Source organism: Polyodon spathula, chromosome 22 (genome assembly GCF_017654505.1).
Source record: "Polyodon spathula isolate WHYD16114869_AA chromosome 22, ASM1765450v1, whole genome shotgun sequence".
NCBI classification, from domain to species: domain Eukaryota; kingdom Metazoa; phylum Chordata; class Actinopteri; order Acipenseriformes; family Polyodontidae; genus Polyodon; species Polyodon spathula.
In genome coordinates this window covers 24,118,888-24,137,381 of record NC_054555.1, presented here as the reverse complement: position 1 = coordinate 24,137,381, position 18,494 = coordinate 24,118,888, and the positions used below count along the sequence as shown (strand labels likewise).

General features: G+C 42.3%; 1 protein-coding gene across 2 annotated transcripts in view; it reads right to left on the bottom strand.

Annotated features, from left to right (window-relative positions):
• The window catches only part of LOC121296950 (cytospin-A-like), a 62,914-nt gene that overhangs the window by 32,020 nt on the left and 12,400 nt on the right, over positions 1-18,494 (bottom strand). The window contains exons 1-10 of one of the 2 annotated variants that reach the window (XM_041222910.1): positions 16,918-17,550; positions 15,056-15,230; positions 14,177-14,327; positions 11,546-13,212; positions 10,139-10,346; positions 7,323-7,396; positions 5,926-6,101; positions 4,487-4,650; positions 4,015-4,163; positions 100-190 (exon numbers count right to left, since the gene is read on the bottom strand). In XM_041222910.1, the coding sequence (XP_041078844.1) occupies positions 100-190; positions 4,015-4,163; positions 4,487-4,650; positions 5,926-6,101; positions 7,323-7,396; positions 10,139-10,346; positions 11,546-13,212; positions 14,177-14,327; positions 15,056-15,230; positions 16,918-16,955 (2,893 nt within the window). In that variant the 5' untranslated portion in view covers positions 16,956-17,550. Of the gene's footprint in view, positions 1-99; positions 191-4,014; positions 4,164-4,486; positions 4,651-5,925; positions 6,102-7,322; positions 7,397-10,138; positions 10,347-11,545; positions 13,213-14,176; positions 14,328-15,055; positions 15,231-16,917; positions 17,551-18,494 lie in introns of those variants that run through there. The other variant, XM_041222911.1, reaches the window with a different exon arrangement.

Genomic DNA, 18,494 nt, shown 5'->3' with positions numbered 1-18,494 from the left:
CAGATTACAAGGGGTTTATAAAAAAATGGCTACAAACTGCTCATGTATCGCCGATGGTGACGTGTGCGATGAAGATGTATGAAGTGCGGGGTAACTAACCTGGAACATTGATCTCAGCATAGCTCGGCCGCTTGTCTGCGAGCGAGGATAGGGGCTTTGGTGAAGACATGGGTCCACTTATCGAATGTCTCTGAAAGAAACCAAGCAACAACCAACATCATGAGAAAAAAAAAAGTTTGTGAACAAGAAAAGGCCATTCGGCCCATCAAGGCTTGTCCATTGTTAGCACACCATTCTCAATTTAAAACCATGCTTCACCATGTAATGATTCCCACTCCTGCTTTTCAATTTCACACCTCGCCTTGGATCATTTCCAAATGGAGAAGGAACTATATTTAGTCTCATTCATTATCCTCTCCCTGACTCTTCTCAAACTCTATTTTAATAAGAATTTCCTCCTGACTGAGCTCCTGCGAGGCTGTCAGAATGTTTAATCCATGAGCTGAACAAAACCACAGAACCTAGTCTTTTTTTTTTTTTAATGTTCCAATGTTTTAGATTCTACTATGTCACCTAGTAGGACATTCCATGCATTTATAACTCTGTGTTAAAAATAAATAAATAAATAAATTTAAAAAGTGCTTCCTACCTTCTGTTCTAAACTTACTTTTCCTCAGCTTCCATTCATGCCCTACTGTTCTACTCTCTGTGCGAACTCTGAAGTAGTGTCTTAGGTTAACTCTATCCATTCCATTTATGATTTTATAGACTTCAATCAACATATTTCGCGCAACATTATTACCAAAAACCCAAACGTAACTCTACTACTACTACATGGTTTGTACAGAATCCCTTCCCTGGTTATTTCTGAACAGCAAGACAGGGTTGATTGTCCTTGTCTTTCCATGTTCAGCTTAGCCAGGCATGTATAAAACGTACTGCAACATGTATTTGTGTACAGGACTTAAAGAGCTAGAAGGTCGTTTGCCAAACATGGCAAATCACCGCAAAGAACGCTCACAAATTATTATGCTCAAGTGTCTATTAAATGACTCGTGGGTGGGAGATTTCAGTGCTTCAATCCAATAATTCGCTCACCATTTCACAAGGAAAACAAACTTACAGAAAAAGAACACATAAAAACATGTGCACTGCAATCTTGCCTACATAACATACTAAATCAGTGCTAATTGGTATTGAGGAGAGGGGTGTTTGAGCCAACAGACGCTACGTGCCAAGAGGCACGAACACACTTCACCATGCAATCATTCCCACTCCTGCTTTTCATTTCACACCTCACCTTGGGTCACTTCCAAATGGAGAAGCAACTATATTAATCTCATTCATTATCCCCTCCCAGACTCCTCTTTAATAAGAAAAATAATGTCCTCCTGACTGAGCTGCTGTGAGGGTGTCTGAGTGTTTAATCCATGTGCTGAACTCTCCTCACCTGCACTTTTGCAAACACTGCCATTTCTGTTTGCATTGCTGCCTTATAAGGAAGCTTCAGATGGTCACGTTGATCTAAAATGTAGCTAGTGTCTCTCAACCATGTATTTTCATGTAATTTTCTTTTTACACAGCTGAAGGGCGTTTGTCCGAAACTTATTTTTAAATCATTTAAACCTTTTGTGTACTTCTGACTGTACTTCAAATCCCAGCCTGTGCACTGAACTTATGGATACATTTTGAAAGTAAAAAAAAAACAACTGCACTTTATGTGCAATTTGCAAGAAGTAATACATTGCGGGTAGAGTCTACTGTCCGTTTGCTTTGCAGTCCTCCCAGAAAAACGGCAGAAGAGGACATGTCTTGTACAATTAAAAAAAAAACACCAGACACACAATTAGCGCTACAGTAGAAGAGACAACTCTTTAGACATTTTTACCCATTTCTTAATAAATGGTGAATTTAAAAACTAATTTTCTTCCTCCTCCATATACATATTGTATTCTTAAAAAATAAATAAATAAATAAATAAAAGGTACGTCACCTTCAGCGCTACAAGAACATTATAAAGATGCTTTATTGGGGGGTAGGTCTATATATAAAACTCTGCCAGCAGGTTCTAAATGTTTTATGGATTTCTTTTTACAGCATGTCAGCAATCAGCATTATTAAATATCATCTGATGCATTCCAATGGGAATCCGAGACTGAACCTGGAGTGCGAGGAAGATCCATCTTTAGGCCATTGAACAGATCACTCTATGAAGTGTTGGGAACAGGCACCGCTTTAGTATTCTCTTAATCAATATTATAAACTGTGATGTTTATGTTTACCTACATTCGAAAAAAAAAAAAAAAAACCACAGGTAATATATTTGGGCACGCTCATCTGATTGTTTTCTTGCATCAAATACAAATATATTACTATTTATTGTTTTCTACTAAACACTTGCATCACAGGGATGGAAATAAGACTCCTACTGTATAGTAGTTTCACCCATTCCAGGTTTTACTACAAGCTTGATTAGCCACAGTGTATAGGTAACAAGCTTGGGTGTGTGATTAAACTCATAATAAAACCAGGAATGGAGCAAAATGCTGTGCAATGGGAGTATTATTTCCACCCCTGCATCACTTGAAAGAACTAAAAGCCAATACATGAATTTAGTTAATGACAGCTAAATCAATAAGGATGATCAAAAAGTTCATTTAAAATCAACAGTATTTGAAACTGTGCCCAAAAATAATACAATTTAAAAAAAATTGTAATAATAATACAGAATGGAGTAATCGCAATCAGTTTGAGCACCTGCTGTAAGAGCACTTATTTTAAAATGTATAAAGAGGCCTGATACTGTAATATAAATAGGTGGGGAGGGGGGTACAATCTTTCAAATTGGAATGAATTTCATTAAAATGGCATTCAGGAAAGAAAGAAAAAGGCATAGGTATGAATAATACATAATTTGAATAAGGTTGCCGTTTCATATAGGGAGGGCTGCAAAAGAAGGAATAGTTTATATTCGGGTAAAACTTCCTATACTAAAACAGACAGAATATTAACTAAATAGAAGTTCCAATTTTTTTTTTCTGATGACATTACTTCTCCATTTAGCTGCAGAGAATGACTTCTACTTCAGCCTGCTTCCAAGGAACACGTTGTTTACTTGGCGCATTTGGGTTGGTCGTAAACAGCAATCCTCAACATGCTGACCTGGTATTACATATAACATGAAAGACAATTCAACAGTAAGGGGTCAGGTCATTGCTACAATTACAGGGAAGCCAGTGATTTGACAGACAGCAGGCATGGAGTTGGCAGTGCTTCTGTATAAAAGATGTGTTTTTTTTTTCATGAGCAGAAGAAAATCTTGGAGCTGGCTTTCCTATGCCATCTTTCTGCAGTGAGAACACGCAAATGCTGTAGCTGTACGAAGCTCAGGCAAATATAGATTTCACATATTGTACCTGTGATTCCAACCAGGTAAGATGTACTCTTATACTATTCTGTTTTAAAATAGCATTAACAATACTTTTAAAATGGAGAGATCCAGACAAGAATGCCCAGACCAACTTCTCAGAAAAGTCTTGAGCTGCCTCTAATTAAATCTTCAGTGACCTTTTTAAGAGCAAGATGAGCTTATTGAGTGCTTTTGCAAACCACTTCATTCTCCCTCTAACCAACAGCTTTTCTAGTTGCTGGGATACCAACTGCTGGGGACATGAAGACTTCCAAACTATCCAGCTGCTAACAGCCAACCAAGTGCTAACCCGGCATTTCATGCCTAATCCGGACACCGCATACATAAAGTTATTCTTCACAATGCCAAAAACAACCACGGCACAAATTCCACACAAATAAAATCATCTTCTGGTGGAACTGTCCGACACACAAACAAACGTCAGAAATGTGGACCCTCCCTGCAAGAGAGTAGACAAGGTGACCCAATAGAAGGAAAGAAAATGACCACAAGCTTCTCACACAGTATGTGGAGCACCACATGTTGTTTCAAAGTTTTCTCAAATTCAGGCACCCATGCTGGTAAGGAGGCCCTGCTGATCTTACCTGGATGGGCGAGACAGCAGCTGCTGGGGGGGTTTTCAGGGGGCTGGGGCTCAGGGGCGTCCGGGAGATGGCCGTGGTCGTGGCTGTGGCTGTGGCAGCAGCAGCAGCAGCAGCAGCAGCAGCAGCAGCAGCAGCAGAGCCCGGGATGACTAGAAGAGGTGAAAAACTACTTGTTATAGGCGGGAGCAGTTTCTGCAGAGCAGCTCCTTAACATGCATGTACATCTGAGTGCATAACATACTGCTGTACATTCAAATGGTACCATCATCATGATGAAAAAGCAGATCATCACGGCCAGCCAGGATTGCATTCACCCTACCACCTAATAGGCGGACTTCATAAGGATTCATCAGTGCTGTAATAAATCCAGCTGTGGCTAATCCTGGCAATGTTGATCAAACCAAGTCACACTAAGAAGGCACTAGATAAACTGAAGTGTGAAATAGCGTGGGAGAGCGTGCCCTGGGGTTACCTTGAGAGGCATTGTCGAAGGACTTGATGAGCGTCTTGACGGTGGGCGAGGGCTCCGAGGAAGTGGAGGAGCGTCGGCTTAGCCCCATGCCCTGCCTCAGAGCTGCCAGGTCCCTCTCTACTGCGTTCATGTAGTTATACACCCGGCCACGCTCCTCATCCTGCCTGTGCAGACACACACACACACAGTTACAGGCAGAAATGACTTTGTGACAATGCTGCTCCTCTTTTGAGCTCCATACATTTTGGAAAGGAAGGTCAGGAAGTTTCAGGTGACCAAATGTAACCTGGAAGGTGCTCAGGGGTTTGTGCGAGTGTGTGAGAGCCAAGATCTATTTCCTTATTCCGTACTTCTGAACAAGTGCACACCGTAAAGAAAATGCAATCACAAGACATTAGTATGATGTAAGGCTTGTGCAAGAGGGCGGAGGACGGATGAGAGCCAGCCAGCATCAAAACCATTACCCCAAAGAGCCGTGCTCATCTGCAGGTGTGTTTATAGAGATTTTAACCTCATCTCACCGACTGGAGACAGAATCCATCACGGCAGTCTATCACACAACAGTGCCCGTTACGATTGCTGGCTGTTTAACAAGTACTGTTGGACAGAACTATATTGTTTGGATCAAGATTCAGAACACCTGGATACAGCTCTCTGCCAGCTTAGCTGGACAATGGAGTACCAGAGAAACTGAAATGAACAAAAGCACCCGGAATCAGCTCCCAACTCTGTCTCAATTTGACACCACCACATACATCTCAAAAGACATTCCCAGAACTGCTGTAACAAAACACTAAGACAATCTGTTTTCTTCCACTTAGAAACACCTACAGATTGAAACAAAGGGAGGTGATGTGCAAGGCTCTGTGTTCTGTACGTGTGAAATGCATACGAGCGGGGGGTCTTTTAATTTCAAACAGCAGGGGATCTAAATACAGCTGCCTTTCATGTCATTAAAATAGGGATTTGTTCAACATAATGAACAGTAAATTATAATATTATTACCGCCACAAAAAATTAAACTTATTACTTTCAGTAAGTGTGTCATTTAAAATTCTAAACATGCAGTTCCTTATCGTATTGGTAACATAAACGCCGACAGTAAAACTCAAATGACTAACAAAGTTACATACTTAGTTTCAGTTAAATTCATGTATCTTGATTATTCTTGATTATCATCAATTTCTCTGCTGCATGTACAACGTTACTTTGTTGCAACATGACAGATAATAATATTTCTGGATTGCTACTTATGGTGCACTGGTTGAGAGGGAAGAGTGTCCCCCAACACCACACTCTGCAATACCCATCCAAGTACTAACCAGACCCACCCTTGCTTAGCCCCTGAGATCAGGCAGTCACAGGTTTGTGTGAGAGAGAGCGAGCGAGCAAATGAGAGACTGCGAGAGACAGAGAAAGAAAGAAGAGAAAGTACGCACTTGCGGTTCTTGATGTCTTCGAGCTCTTTGCCCAGCTTCTCGTTCTTCTCCTGGTTCTCGTGCAGCCGGCGCCGCAGGTCCCCGATCTCCTCCTGTGCCTCCGATTTGATGTCGTTCGCGATGACCACGGCTGTCTGCAGGTCTGCCTGGAACTGACGCCACTCCGCAGACTCCTCCTGCAGAGAGCAGCACAGACACTCGCTGAGCTAGAAACAAGCAGGAGCAGCAGAGCCATTATACACCATGCTGTCCACTGGGAAGCCCCCATTATACAGCATGCTTTCCACTGGGAACCCCCCGTTATATACCACACTTTCCACTTCAGGCTTCCGTCTAACAGTGCCAAAAGCATTCATGTTTCAAACTGCATGATACACAAATCTGGAACCAAATCAATTTATACAGATCACACAAAAAAAACATTATACCGGTTTATAAACATTATACAAAATATTACCGGTTTTGTCACACATGCATTTTGGAAGGTGGGTTAATCATTGTCGGTACAGTGCTCCCTCTGCATTTTACTAAGTGAGAATTAGTGACACGATTAACCACATTTGTGAATCCTCAAATCGTGAAACCCGAAAGCACTGTAATATTCCATGTAGCCTGACTATACATGCATTCTACATAATCCACAGCATCATTTTAATGGCTCAATAATGAGCTCCCATTCTTTAAAGACATTACATCAGGAAGCCCCCTGCTTCCTGTGTTGTCTTCGCAGTACTTAGATGACGCACCTAGTAATACCAGACCATACGTTTGGATTTCAGACGGTTCACTACAAAGGGTGTAAAAAGAAAGATATGATAGATAAAAATATCAATATATTGATCTGCCATCATCAGCAGCCAACTAACAAAGTTCAATGTGTGGGTTGTTCATTTTTACTGCACTAACTTACAGTACAGAGAGTAAAGTCAAAATCAGATTTTAGAGAAAATCTATTCTAAAATAAAAGGTTGCTCTTTCAATTCAAATGTGCATGGTTTCACAGACCCAAATTAGTGGGACTACTCAATGTTAACTTCGGTAACGTAGACCAAGACTAGAGCTAATCGAGGTCTGTAAACGCCGTTTGTCTATATATTTCTCTCTTACTGTGTTGTAACCCTTTCCAGTTTTGTACTGATTTCTGTTTTTTCTTGCATCCCGACTGATTGTCTTCAACAAAGCAAGATTTTGAATTACTTGCACTGCACATCTGTAACCGATGAGACCACTGCAGGAGCCCTCATCAGCCAATCAAACCTGATGGCCTCATGAGGAGCAATATTTACTTTGACTTGCTAAACCACTGACGGCTTCACGCTGAGCAGTATGTATTTGCATTGCATTCCCCCGCCCCAGACATCGCATCCCTTCCCTCCTCCCAAAGCGCTCAGCCTTACCCTCAGCCTTCGGTTCAGGATTTTAATTTCCCGCTCCATGTCGTGCTTTTGGTCGTGGAGCTTTTTCACCGAATCTATGACGAGAAAAGAAAAAAAAAGTATTTAAATTAACAAATATAAAACAGAAAAATCATGAAAACTACATTTTGCCTTTTCCTCTTAGTGCCATTGTTCATTGAACTCTACAGAATAGTGTGACGTATCTACACTTGCAGACTGCAGAAAGTTTCAAACTCTAATAACCTGTAATTACAAGGGGACAATAGTAAGATCCCCATTACTGACCCATGTATTGATGAAACACCACTAATCTGTGCAGTCTTGGATACTTCAGCATTAGCACTTTACTGCAGCCAGCTAGAACCTAAATGAACTTCAAATATAGTGACATGGCTTTTATAGATCACAAACATGCGTTGGCATTTAAAAAAACATTTTTAAATGTTGTGAACAGAAGTGTGTGCCACATACCTCAGGTGCTTCCAATATCTGACCAACTCCTACATTAAATGAGAATCCACAGTGCATGCCCTAATCTAACCAAGGGGTCAATTGTCAAGTGTACCTCCAGTCAATAGATCTTCCGACTGTGAAATTAATTTGCTTGTAATAAATCTTTTCTTTGTCACCCATCAATAAAGATGATATCATAGCTAGTGGGAAAGGTTTCATTGCAGTAATAGTGTCAGCACCTCCATAACGCTAGCCCTCCTAGGTCAGCAGGCTAGGCAGGTGCCGGACAGTCTGGTCTCATCGCTGTCTTCTACTTCTTTACTATCACAGCACCCAGCTGCTAGAGACCAAGCGATTAATCAGGGCTCGTCTAGATTTCGCAAACCATCAATTTGGAGCACATTTTATTATTTTATCATGAAGTGTTTCTTAATCTAACTTTGCTCCTGTGTCAAATTATTATTTTTTTTTTTTTTTTCTCCCCAATTCGGAAAACCCAATTATTTTGTTTTAACATGGCTCATGGCTGCTGCCCCGGCGCTGACTCTGGAGAGACAAAGATGGACACGTGTTCTCCGAAACGTGTGTCGTCCGCTTCTTTTCACTCTGAGGGTCGCCATGCAGCCATCTCAGTGCTACAGTGTATGAGGATCACGCAGCTCTGGGCAACTTACAGGCAGGCCTGCAGGTGCCCGGCCAGTCGCTGGTGCACAGCGAGCCGAGGACACCCTGGCTGACCCAAGCCCCCACCTGGGAGGCACTCTGCCAATTGTGCGCTTCCCCCTGGAAACTCCTGTACATGGGCAGCAGTGGAATAGCCTGGACTCGAACCAGCAACCTCCAGGCTATAGGACACATCCTGCACTCCATGTGGAGTGCCTTTACAGGATGCGCCACTTGGGAGCCCATCTGTATCTGATTTAAAAAGCACACAACCAAGAGCAAAATACATCTAGTAGATAACTATATCAAGTTTTTAGGAGTCTGTGAGCCTGCAGGTATTCAGGTGTGTAATTACCCCCGTTAACTATTGATGACTGCAGCGTGGAGTTAACCTTTGGTACCAGGTCTGCATAAGAGGTGACTGTCGTCATCGGAAAGCATGTTGTACAGTTGTTTTAAAGCTTGCTGTTCTACATACAATATTGCTCTTTTCACCTAGTGTGCTCACATACTGTACGATACAAATATAAAAAAAACATCCCACTAGGAGGGAGCCCCTCCGCTTCCTCTTCTTAGATTTAAAACTTGGGTGAGATAATGAAATGCTGTCAAATCGAATGGCTCGCTTGAGGAGAAGCAGCAGCAAATGTAATGATTCTTCCACAGTTACGTCCCTGCAGAGCTCTGTGCAGGTCTGGTGATGCTGGAACAACTACGACTGCTAAAGACACATTTAAAAAATCTCCGGGGTGAAATAAATATCCATAAACAACATTTAACAGATTCTGGGAATGCTGTATTTCCAGCCACATGTTCCTCACAATTTACTACTCAGTTATGCAGTTTTAGCTCACAGATGTGCTTTTTAAAACAAATTCTGAATATTATCATCTGTGGTTTTCCTCTCTGCTATTTAATTCAGGAATGGGACAGTCAGCATGCAAAGCACATGCTGGTGCAGTGTGAAAAATAAATTAGTAAGCATTACACAATGTGAAAGGAGTATTTCATTGTTTTTTCATAATCTTTTTAAGGCGGCCAGGCTTCTTGGGTACTGTTGATTTAAAAACATTAATACAATCAATCCATTTTCATGAACAAAAAAAAAAAAAAAAAAGCAGATAAGTTTTAATTTCTAAACCTGCAGCAGCACTGAGACCAAAAAACTAAAATGTGTGAGGACCCCCTTCAAGTAAAACCATTCGTTCCCTGCAGTATAGCAATACATAATTCCCCAATTAATACATGTGCTGTACTTTTCAAAACTACATCAAAGCACAACCATGGCTCATCAGCATCCCCTAGTGTTCAGCTGTTTCTTTACATGTTGTTTTAAATATTGTGCTGAAAGGTTTTCTGAACTGGCAAAAATATAGAACTGCATTGATTAGACCGTGGTCTTTAAAAGGTTACATGATACCAGCATCTGGTAGCTCTGAACTTTTCAAACACAATTCTGTGTTATCTTACCAATACCAGCCAAACATGCAATGCAGGTGGCTTTGAAGAGGTCCCTCGTCTACCACAGTGGCTACATTCACAGCAACTGTATAGACGACTCAGTCTATAGGTTTACTAATATTAATTCTTTGTACTAAAACTCATAAATAATACTCTCAATTGTCTCCAGGACTGCAGGGCTCGAGGGAGTTCCTAACAGGTTTGGGGTGCGGGGTGCGGGGGTGCAGGGTGCCACTCACTCTCGAGGTCAGAGATGATGAGGTTGTCATGCAGTTTGACAGCGCGGTGCTGCTCCACCTCATCCTCCAGCTCGAAGATGGTCTCCTTCATGTCTCCGATGGCCGTCTCCTTCTCCTCCAGAGCACAGCGCAGCTTGTCCAGGCTAATGGTCAGGTCCGCAATCTGCTTCTTAGCCTCGTCCTGGAAGAGCCTGTATTCCACTTCCACCTGCGAGCACACATACACACTACAGATAAAAGCATGCCTTATACGTTAAAAGCACATTTCTGTGTTTTTCATTGTGAGGTATTCTGTACAATGTGATACAAAAACAGGCATTACAGGGTTAAATAGGTCTGTAAAAAAGAAGAAGGGTAGACCTAGATAACCTTTTACAAACTACCAGTAATGAAATGATTTATGCAATAAGCACCTGACCTTTAAGGAGTCTTCATGTTAAAGCTTTTCTCTTTTTGATAAATAGTAGACAATTTCAGTCAGAGAGGGCAATCCCAAACAGGTTTTATTAAATAACACTACGTAACACATTTTTTGTTCCTGGGTAGTAAGTGTTATTTCCTAATTGCTTATGCCTCAAAAGTATAGAAAATGGCTATTATTCCCCACAAGCTTTGCTTTTGTGACCAGGACAGGAAAATTTCAAAATATCACTTTTTCCAAAGAGAAAACGGGCGAATGTGTGTCTTTTTGTTCCCATAAAGTCAGAAAAAAACAACATGAATCCAAATTAACATGTATTTATATTAAAGTAATACAAAAATGACTACAAAAGATTTAGAAGTGAGTAGTTTTTCGAGACTTACGATTATACTGTAAATTTACAGTATAATCGTAAATCTCGAAAAACTACTCATTTCTAAATCTTTTGTAGTCATTTTGGTGTACTATAATAGCCATTTTCTATACTTTTGAGGCATAAGCAATTAGGAAATAACACTTACTACCCAGGAACAAAAAAAAATGTGTTACACGGTGTAATTAAATACTTCAGGACCTGCTTGTCAGAGGCCTAATGGATTCTATTATTATTATTATTACTATTATTATTATTATTATTATTAATAATAATAATAACAACAACAATAAACATGGTTGGAACAAAAGAACTTGGCTGGATGGGAATGGGATAAGATAAACCACTGCTTTAGATTTACTTTCACACTACATTCTTTTTGATATCATCACTGCTGTAAAATTAACTCTACACAATGTTGCAGTGTCCCACTGCCAATTGAACAGTCCCGAGCCTTTTTCTAACAAGGTATATCATTGTTTAGTGAAGTGCCTAGCTGGAACAAGGCCCTGGAACGGAATGGACTCCAAGTACCCCTCACTGTATTAAATAACTATACCACCCATCTCCCCCCCACCCCCTCTCCTAGGACCTGTGTGTTGCTCTCAGTTACCTTGCCGATGGCATCCTGCAGCCGGTTGGCCTCATTGCGTGTATGACCCAGATCCTCCTGCAGGTTGGTGGCCAAGGCCTCTGCCTTCTCCTTGTCCATTCGCACACTCTCCAGAAGCTCCTGGATGTCACTCTTCTCTCCAGAGTTGTGGATGGAGTATAGTTCAGCAACCTTCTGCCTCTCTTGCTCCAGCTGGCATTTGAAGCGGTTCAGCTCCAGCTGTTCATTGCCAAGCGTGGCTTTGTAATCCTCCAGAGCAGCCGAGAGAGCCGCCTTGCCCTTCTGCTCCGAGTCAATGATGCGGTCCATGTGGTGGTTCCTCTCCTTCAAGGCCCCGATGATCTCCTGGGCTTCCTTATTGTCCTGCTCAGCCATCTTCAGGGTGTTACTCAGGTGCTGCTGGACCCCAAGCAGCTGCTCTCGCTCGAAGCGTGCGTTCTCCGCCAGCTCCATGTATCGTTGCTCCAGCTCCAGGTAACGGCCGCTCTTGATGTCTTCGTCTATGACGTAGGAGATGTGATGCTCGTCCAACAAGGTGCGGAGGTACTCGATCTGCCGGCCGTAGTGCTCCAGCTTGTCGCTCTGCTGGCACAGTGAGTCCATCAGGATGACTTTCTCCTCCCCCAGCCTCTCGTTCTCTGCGTTCAGCTCCTGAGTGATCTGCTGCAGGTCGGACAGCTCCTGCAATGTGGCCTGAAGCTCCTCGGCGGTGCTGTGCTGGTTCTCCTCCATCTGGTGGATCCTCTCCGTCAAGCAGGCCACAGAGACCTCGCTGACGTTCCCGCTGCTGCCTTTCCGAGACCTCTCCCGACTCGGGGCCCCCTCGGACTCGGAGGAAGAGGAGGAGGAACAGGACGGGGCGTCCAGTGCGTCGTCGCTGGAGGTGATGGGTTGGTAGACCTCACTGGATTCGCTGTCCAGGTTGTCCATGGAGCTGCTGCGACGGTTTTCCATTAGAGTGTTCTCATCCTGGCTCAGGAGATCCTCCATGGACCCAGGGGCCGATCCTTCAACTGAGGAAGTCAGCATCCCTCCTCCGTCACTGTGGGTGCTTCCCACATCTAAATCCAGGCTTAGGGACTGGTAACTGAAGATCTTCTCAGAGCCGTCCAACCTCTGCTCCAGGGAGAAGCCCAGCGCATTCAACCGGTCTTTCAACATGCGGTTCTCGTTCTTCAGCTGGTTCAGCTGCTCACGGATGGCATTGTTCTGCTCTTGGAGCTGCAGCAGAGTGGATTCCACATCTGTAGCTTGGTGAGTGATGGAGACGACCTCTTCCTCTGCCACCACCACCACTTTGTCCTCCTCCCCCTCTTCAGAGGTCTCTTCGCCCAAGCCAAGCTGGGCCCGCATGTCCCTCAGCTCGTTGCGCAAATGCAGGATCTCCACATCTTTGCTCTTTGCTAAGCCTAGAAGGTCCTTCACTTTAGTCTCCAAGGCAGCTTTGTCGGTGATCTGGCCGTCTGATTTAGCCTTGGTCATGCGTGTCTCGGACTCTGCCAGTATGCGGCTGCGGGATCGCTTGGCCAGCGCTGCATCATTAGTGGCAGCAGCTGCAGAGGAGGACAGCTTCTTGCCTGTACCGGCTCGAGAACGCTCCCGGAGTCTGTCTCGCGTTGAGCTCACCTCTTTAGCCCCAGAAGACATGCCACGTTTAGCTGAAGAACCTGTATGAGGAAAAGATATAAACACAATGACCGGTTTTCATTTCAATTACTGTTTTAGTACTGTGTGAAATGCACAGGTTACGATAAGCACAGCATTATCAACTGTAGGTTAATAAAACTGTATTTTTGAATGCTGCATTTCCACCTGACACCTGGACTGATATATGAACGCGATCTGAGGAAGAGGAGATGCTTGCTTAGGATATTTCTACACTAAAAATCTGATCTAAAAATCAGGCCTTCTTCAAGAGTACTTTTAAAAGACAATTCAGCCTGATTAGCTGTGAATGTCCATCCGTGACAGTAGACTAATTACAATAGAAGCACGATGGCTTAAACTGAAACCAGAACCTTCTGACACTATTCTGATGGCGGTTTTCTCCCTCGCAGCCTCTGCCCCTGCCCCCCCCCCCCTATATTGGTGCATGTTCTGAAGTTAAAGCTGCAGTATCCCACAATAATTTCTAATTTTACACCAAAATATAATTCCCCGATCTGTTTAGTTCATACATAATCAACTGAGAAAGCAGATTTCTGTTCAGTTTGTTTCAAATGAATGCTTCAAACCTAGCAGCAAGCACGTTAGCAGTCCACCTTATTGAAGTAAAAAGTGTATATGTATACAGTACAGGTTCCTCCATATACTGTATACAGATTGCTACGCTCAATAACCTGTGGTAAAGTATGCCGTAACACAGTTTTGACACAAGTGGAGAAGTGGTTTTCAAGGTCTATATAAAACTGTAAAGTGAGACACATTGCACATACATAGGGACGCCTCCACTTCAACAGGGACATGCATCCCCAGTGTTGTAAACAAGCTTCTAAAAAGATACAGGATGAAAGTTTGCCTTAGCCTAACTTTCACCGAGTCTCTTACTATGAAATTCTTACTAGTTCTGGAACACTGACATCTTTACGAGGTTCGTAACAGCTTTGAACAGCCCGCCCCCCGGCCCCGCACCTGTGCTGCTCTTGGTCTTGCCCTCAGAGGTGCTGCCGGTGGTCCCCGTTGTGGAGGTGCCCGCCACCGAGCAGGTCCTCTTTCCCTTCATACTGATGTTCACAGACAGACCGCCAACCATCCCTGCTAACAGGTCATCATTGCTCTTTGTCTGGAAAGGAAACAGAGAAAGTTGATGCCACACCTCGTCCAGATTTAGATCGCCATTATTACAGTGCATTATTATTTCATTTTCAAGCTATGTGGGCTTTCAGCATGTTAACAAGCATGCGAGCAGGTCCTCCAAGTGTCCAGTCTCGTGGATTTTGATTCAACCTGCACCGTATCACATTTGTCCGCTCTTTATCAATAGGAAATGGGTAATAAAGACATAGCAGACCAAACGTTACCATTTTTCAGCTCACTTGCCCTGTAACCTTGGAATGTAATAATTGCTTAGTAGAGAACTTCAAACCGTATCAGTGGATTTGTGCGCGTCATTAAGTATATTACCTTCATTCTATTTATAAGAACAAAGTTATAATGAATTAAGATGGTACATACTGTACAGGTGATAATGATGTGGTGTTTTAGTCCCATTGACTTGCAGTACCTCTTATTTCAGTATACAGTGCTACAAATACAGTACTGCCATTGAAAAGCTCTACAACAGAAAGTGATATTACAGACAAATATAAGAGATGATCATGGTGGTTGTCTTGTTGCCCACCACTGGGTGCCTCCATCTGCCAGGTTTCATTGCTCCTTTCCATTGCAGCCGTGCTAACTTTATAGCTACCCTGTGTATTGCAGATATGTTTCAGATCCTAAGTCGCCTCTCCACCTCTCCGTCCTGTGCAGTGTAGAAGTCATGCTTCGTGCCCATGGTGCGGACGTTACCTTGGACAGCGGCGCTGTGCCCCCAGTCTTGGAGCTGCTCTTCCCACTTGCCCCGTTCTCAGATTTTAGCTTCTCGTTGCTCTGCATCTTACTCCCTGCCTTCGACGAGGCGACCGCTGGCCTGCTTGCTTTCTTCATGCTGGGCTCCCGGTTTCTGATACATTTACAGCTCAGTCTGCGGAACAAAACATCACCTATTAGTGCATCATGCCAAGTTTCTCATGATCCCATGCTGCCAGTAGTAAGTAATGCCTCTTGACAGCAAATGGTCTAATGGCACTGTATGATGTACTGATTGGGTTCCCTAAATGAAAACTACATTGCTTCAAGCGTACAGAAAAAAAAAACCTCAATGTCCTGTGCTTAATGTCCTTACGATAAACTGCTCTACCCCCTGTGCTGTGGAAACAAACCATCTCATTATCTGCAGAATGAACAAAAACATCTTGAAGTTCCAATCTCAAGCCCTGCTGTGCTGGATCAGTTCCCAGAGTATACACAAGGGGACAGTGGAGGGAAGACATCACATCACATTGAAAGCGGAATAAAAGACTGGATCTTCACATGGTTGAAGTACTACACTTTAACAGCCCACTCCTCTATTGGTCTGCAGGTATTTAGACCCCCCCCCCCCCCAAAGCTCTCTGTGCTGGACGAAGAGGTTTTTTCAGAGGTATAACGTGTTTACAAAAATGGAGGACTTCGACGTGTCTTTAAAGACTACTGTACAGAAGTTAGTACAGCATAGGTTCCTGTGACAAAGACAATGATTCTTTGTGGTAAATCTCCCTCTCGACCTGCGAGGGTGCTAAGTAACAGGAACAGAATACTCTGACTATGTGAACTGACACTTCATTCTGAGTGGAAGTTGGTCATGTCAAAAAAGAGACTGAGCTTCGGTACACTAACTCATTGACCCGGAGGGCAAATGATGTGGCAGCTGCAGATCATAAAAAGCTGCAATTGTTTACCAAGGGGTCATGAGTGATGGTATAAAAAGGGGGCGAAGCAATGTATCTGTTCCTTCGTTTTTGGTTATTAATAAGTGACCTGGAAGGACCTGTCTATTGTTGTTTGTAATCACTAGACGGCTAACAGGTTCCGTCACTGTCGCCAGAGGCCAGCACAAACCCGGGAAAGCACTTCACTTGTACCACAAATCACTAATTCACGCACTAAACGATCTTGTGTATGTGTTTTGTGTTTAATGTGGGGATACAATAACGGGACTATTATTTTGGGACCAGCCCAGAGATTAAAATGGAAGTAACACACGCCACTGTATTACTTGCCACCACTATTATTTACTGTTTGTTTCACTGTCAGGCACTGGAGCTGAGGAATAAGGAATAAAAATAAATAAACCGTTTCCACCTGGATTACAATTGTCTGTCTGTTCTTTGATCACACACTATTAACCACTTTGTCAAAGTTCCCCGTTCAAAAATGAATATCTAGTGCACCGACTTCATCCATCTGTTGGTCTGTCGTGCACTACATGGCAAATTTTTACCAATCTTCAAAGAATCCTACAGATTTAGGAACAATTCATGTCATACAAATTTTACAAATATTTACAGGATTATAAAAACTCTCAGTCCCTGCGTTCACCGTTTAACCTTACAACTGTATAATCAACTTAATATAGCAATGTCTCTTCGCTTGCTGTTATGAAAAGAATTTCAGCACTCACTTACAGTAAGAAAGCTGCATCCATCATTCTGTAGTATATCCTATCTGGCTAAACTCGAATACCAAAATCTAGTATTTGCGACCTCACCTTAACACAGAACGACTCTCTATAACTAGCAGTTATATTGCATCAAGTACTACAGAAGTCAAACAACAGCAAGGAAGTTTACCTGCTGTCCTGAGACTGTCCCTTCCTTGGAGAACACATTAGAAAAAAAGCGATAGGAAATCTTCACAGTGCTGCAGTAGTAGAGTAAACACTCACAGAATGAAGAAAGCACAGGACGCTTTCTGCTTTTGAAGAACAGAGCATTAACAAGCAACCGCCAGCAATGCAATTTGAAAATACGACCTGTCCAATTGGAGAACCTGGCATGCAGCTCCAGCAGGAGTATTCCTTAAAAGGTTAACACTACAGTTCACTAATGCAGCCGGTACAGCGTACAGTGCTGTAACAGAAAGGGGGGCTTGCAAGGGAACAGACGTTTCAAAGTTTGTTCCCATAATACAGTTTGATGTTACAGAAGACAGCAGCATTGTAGAGCAATTTAATGAAGATCAAACTTTATCTAATTTTCATTAAAACATTCTTTAAAACAACACATCTCGAGTGAAAGTTCTGGTATCTCAATACCACAATTCAGAGTAGCTTGGGCCATTTAATATGTTAGTGGTCTTTATAAGCTTCCTATAGTCTTTGTGTGGCATATATCTTTTATTGTAGCTCTGCTTTAAAATTTAGCCTTTAAAGCTTGCATTATCTGAGCTACTGGAAATACTTTTTTTTTTTCTTTTTTTTTTTTTTTAAGTAGAATTGGAAGTGATATCTGGTGAAATTGCATTTCTACAGACCGCTAACCTTGGAGTCTTGGAAGGGCTCAGACTAAATAAAGACCATTTGCACAGCACTTAACTGCCGATCTACAGACTCCCTTGACAGTAACACCACCACAAACATTTTATTTCTGGTTTAGTCTTGAGCAGAAAAGTTCAATTCTTACAGTATCATACAGTCAGCATTAATAATGGTTTTGTATACTGCAGCACCAACCAGCTACACCTGATCTATACTCTAGTTAACTAAAGATAACCTAAAATGCGGGAAACAGTCATTTTCAATTTACTCTTATGACGACTTTAGCACAATATCTAATACATCTAGCAGTACCACTGCCCTACTTTTCTGTTGCGATACAATACCCCAGTGCAATGAATGAAAGCTGTCCTCATACCCTTAGGATTTATCATCTCCTTCTCAAGTGCAGCTAGAGCAGTTAAACTGCTACCAACATCCTGGTGACAAATACAAGTTTGAATCAAAAATGCTGGATACACTGAGCTACAGTAACAATAGCTGAGGCTTACTGAGATGTTAACTCCCAAACCATATACAGAAATACTTTACTGTCTGTAGAATTCCAATCTATAGTTGTATTCTTCTGTATTGAAGTGGTCTAAACACCTGATATATACTCTGTTACAGTTCAAGAATGTTGTGGACACTACTAAACATTAATGAAAAATAGTATTTTTTTTTTTTTAAATATATTGAACAGCTGTAAAGGATAAAAACATATGAATTCATTCTTAACTTTGAAAACAATAGCATGTCACATACTGCAACACCTGGGAAACGTACAACAGGCATTAGACAACTAATACATAAATAAAATTAATCTACACAAAAATAAATAAATGATGTCAGTAACACACATCCCCCTTCATGGCTATACAGTCAACATTACAG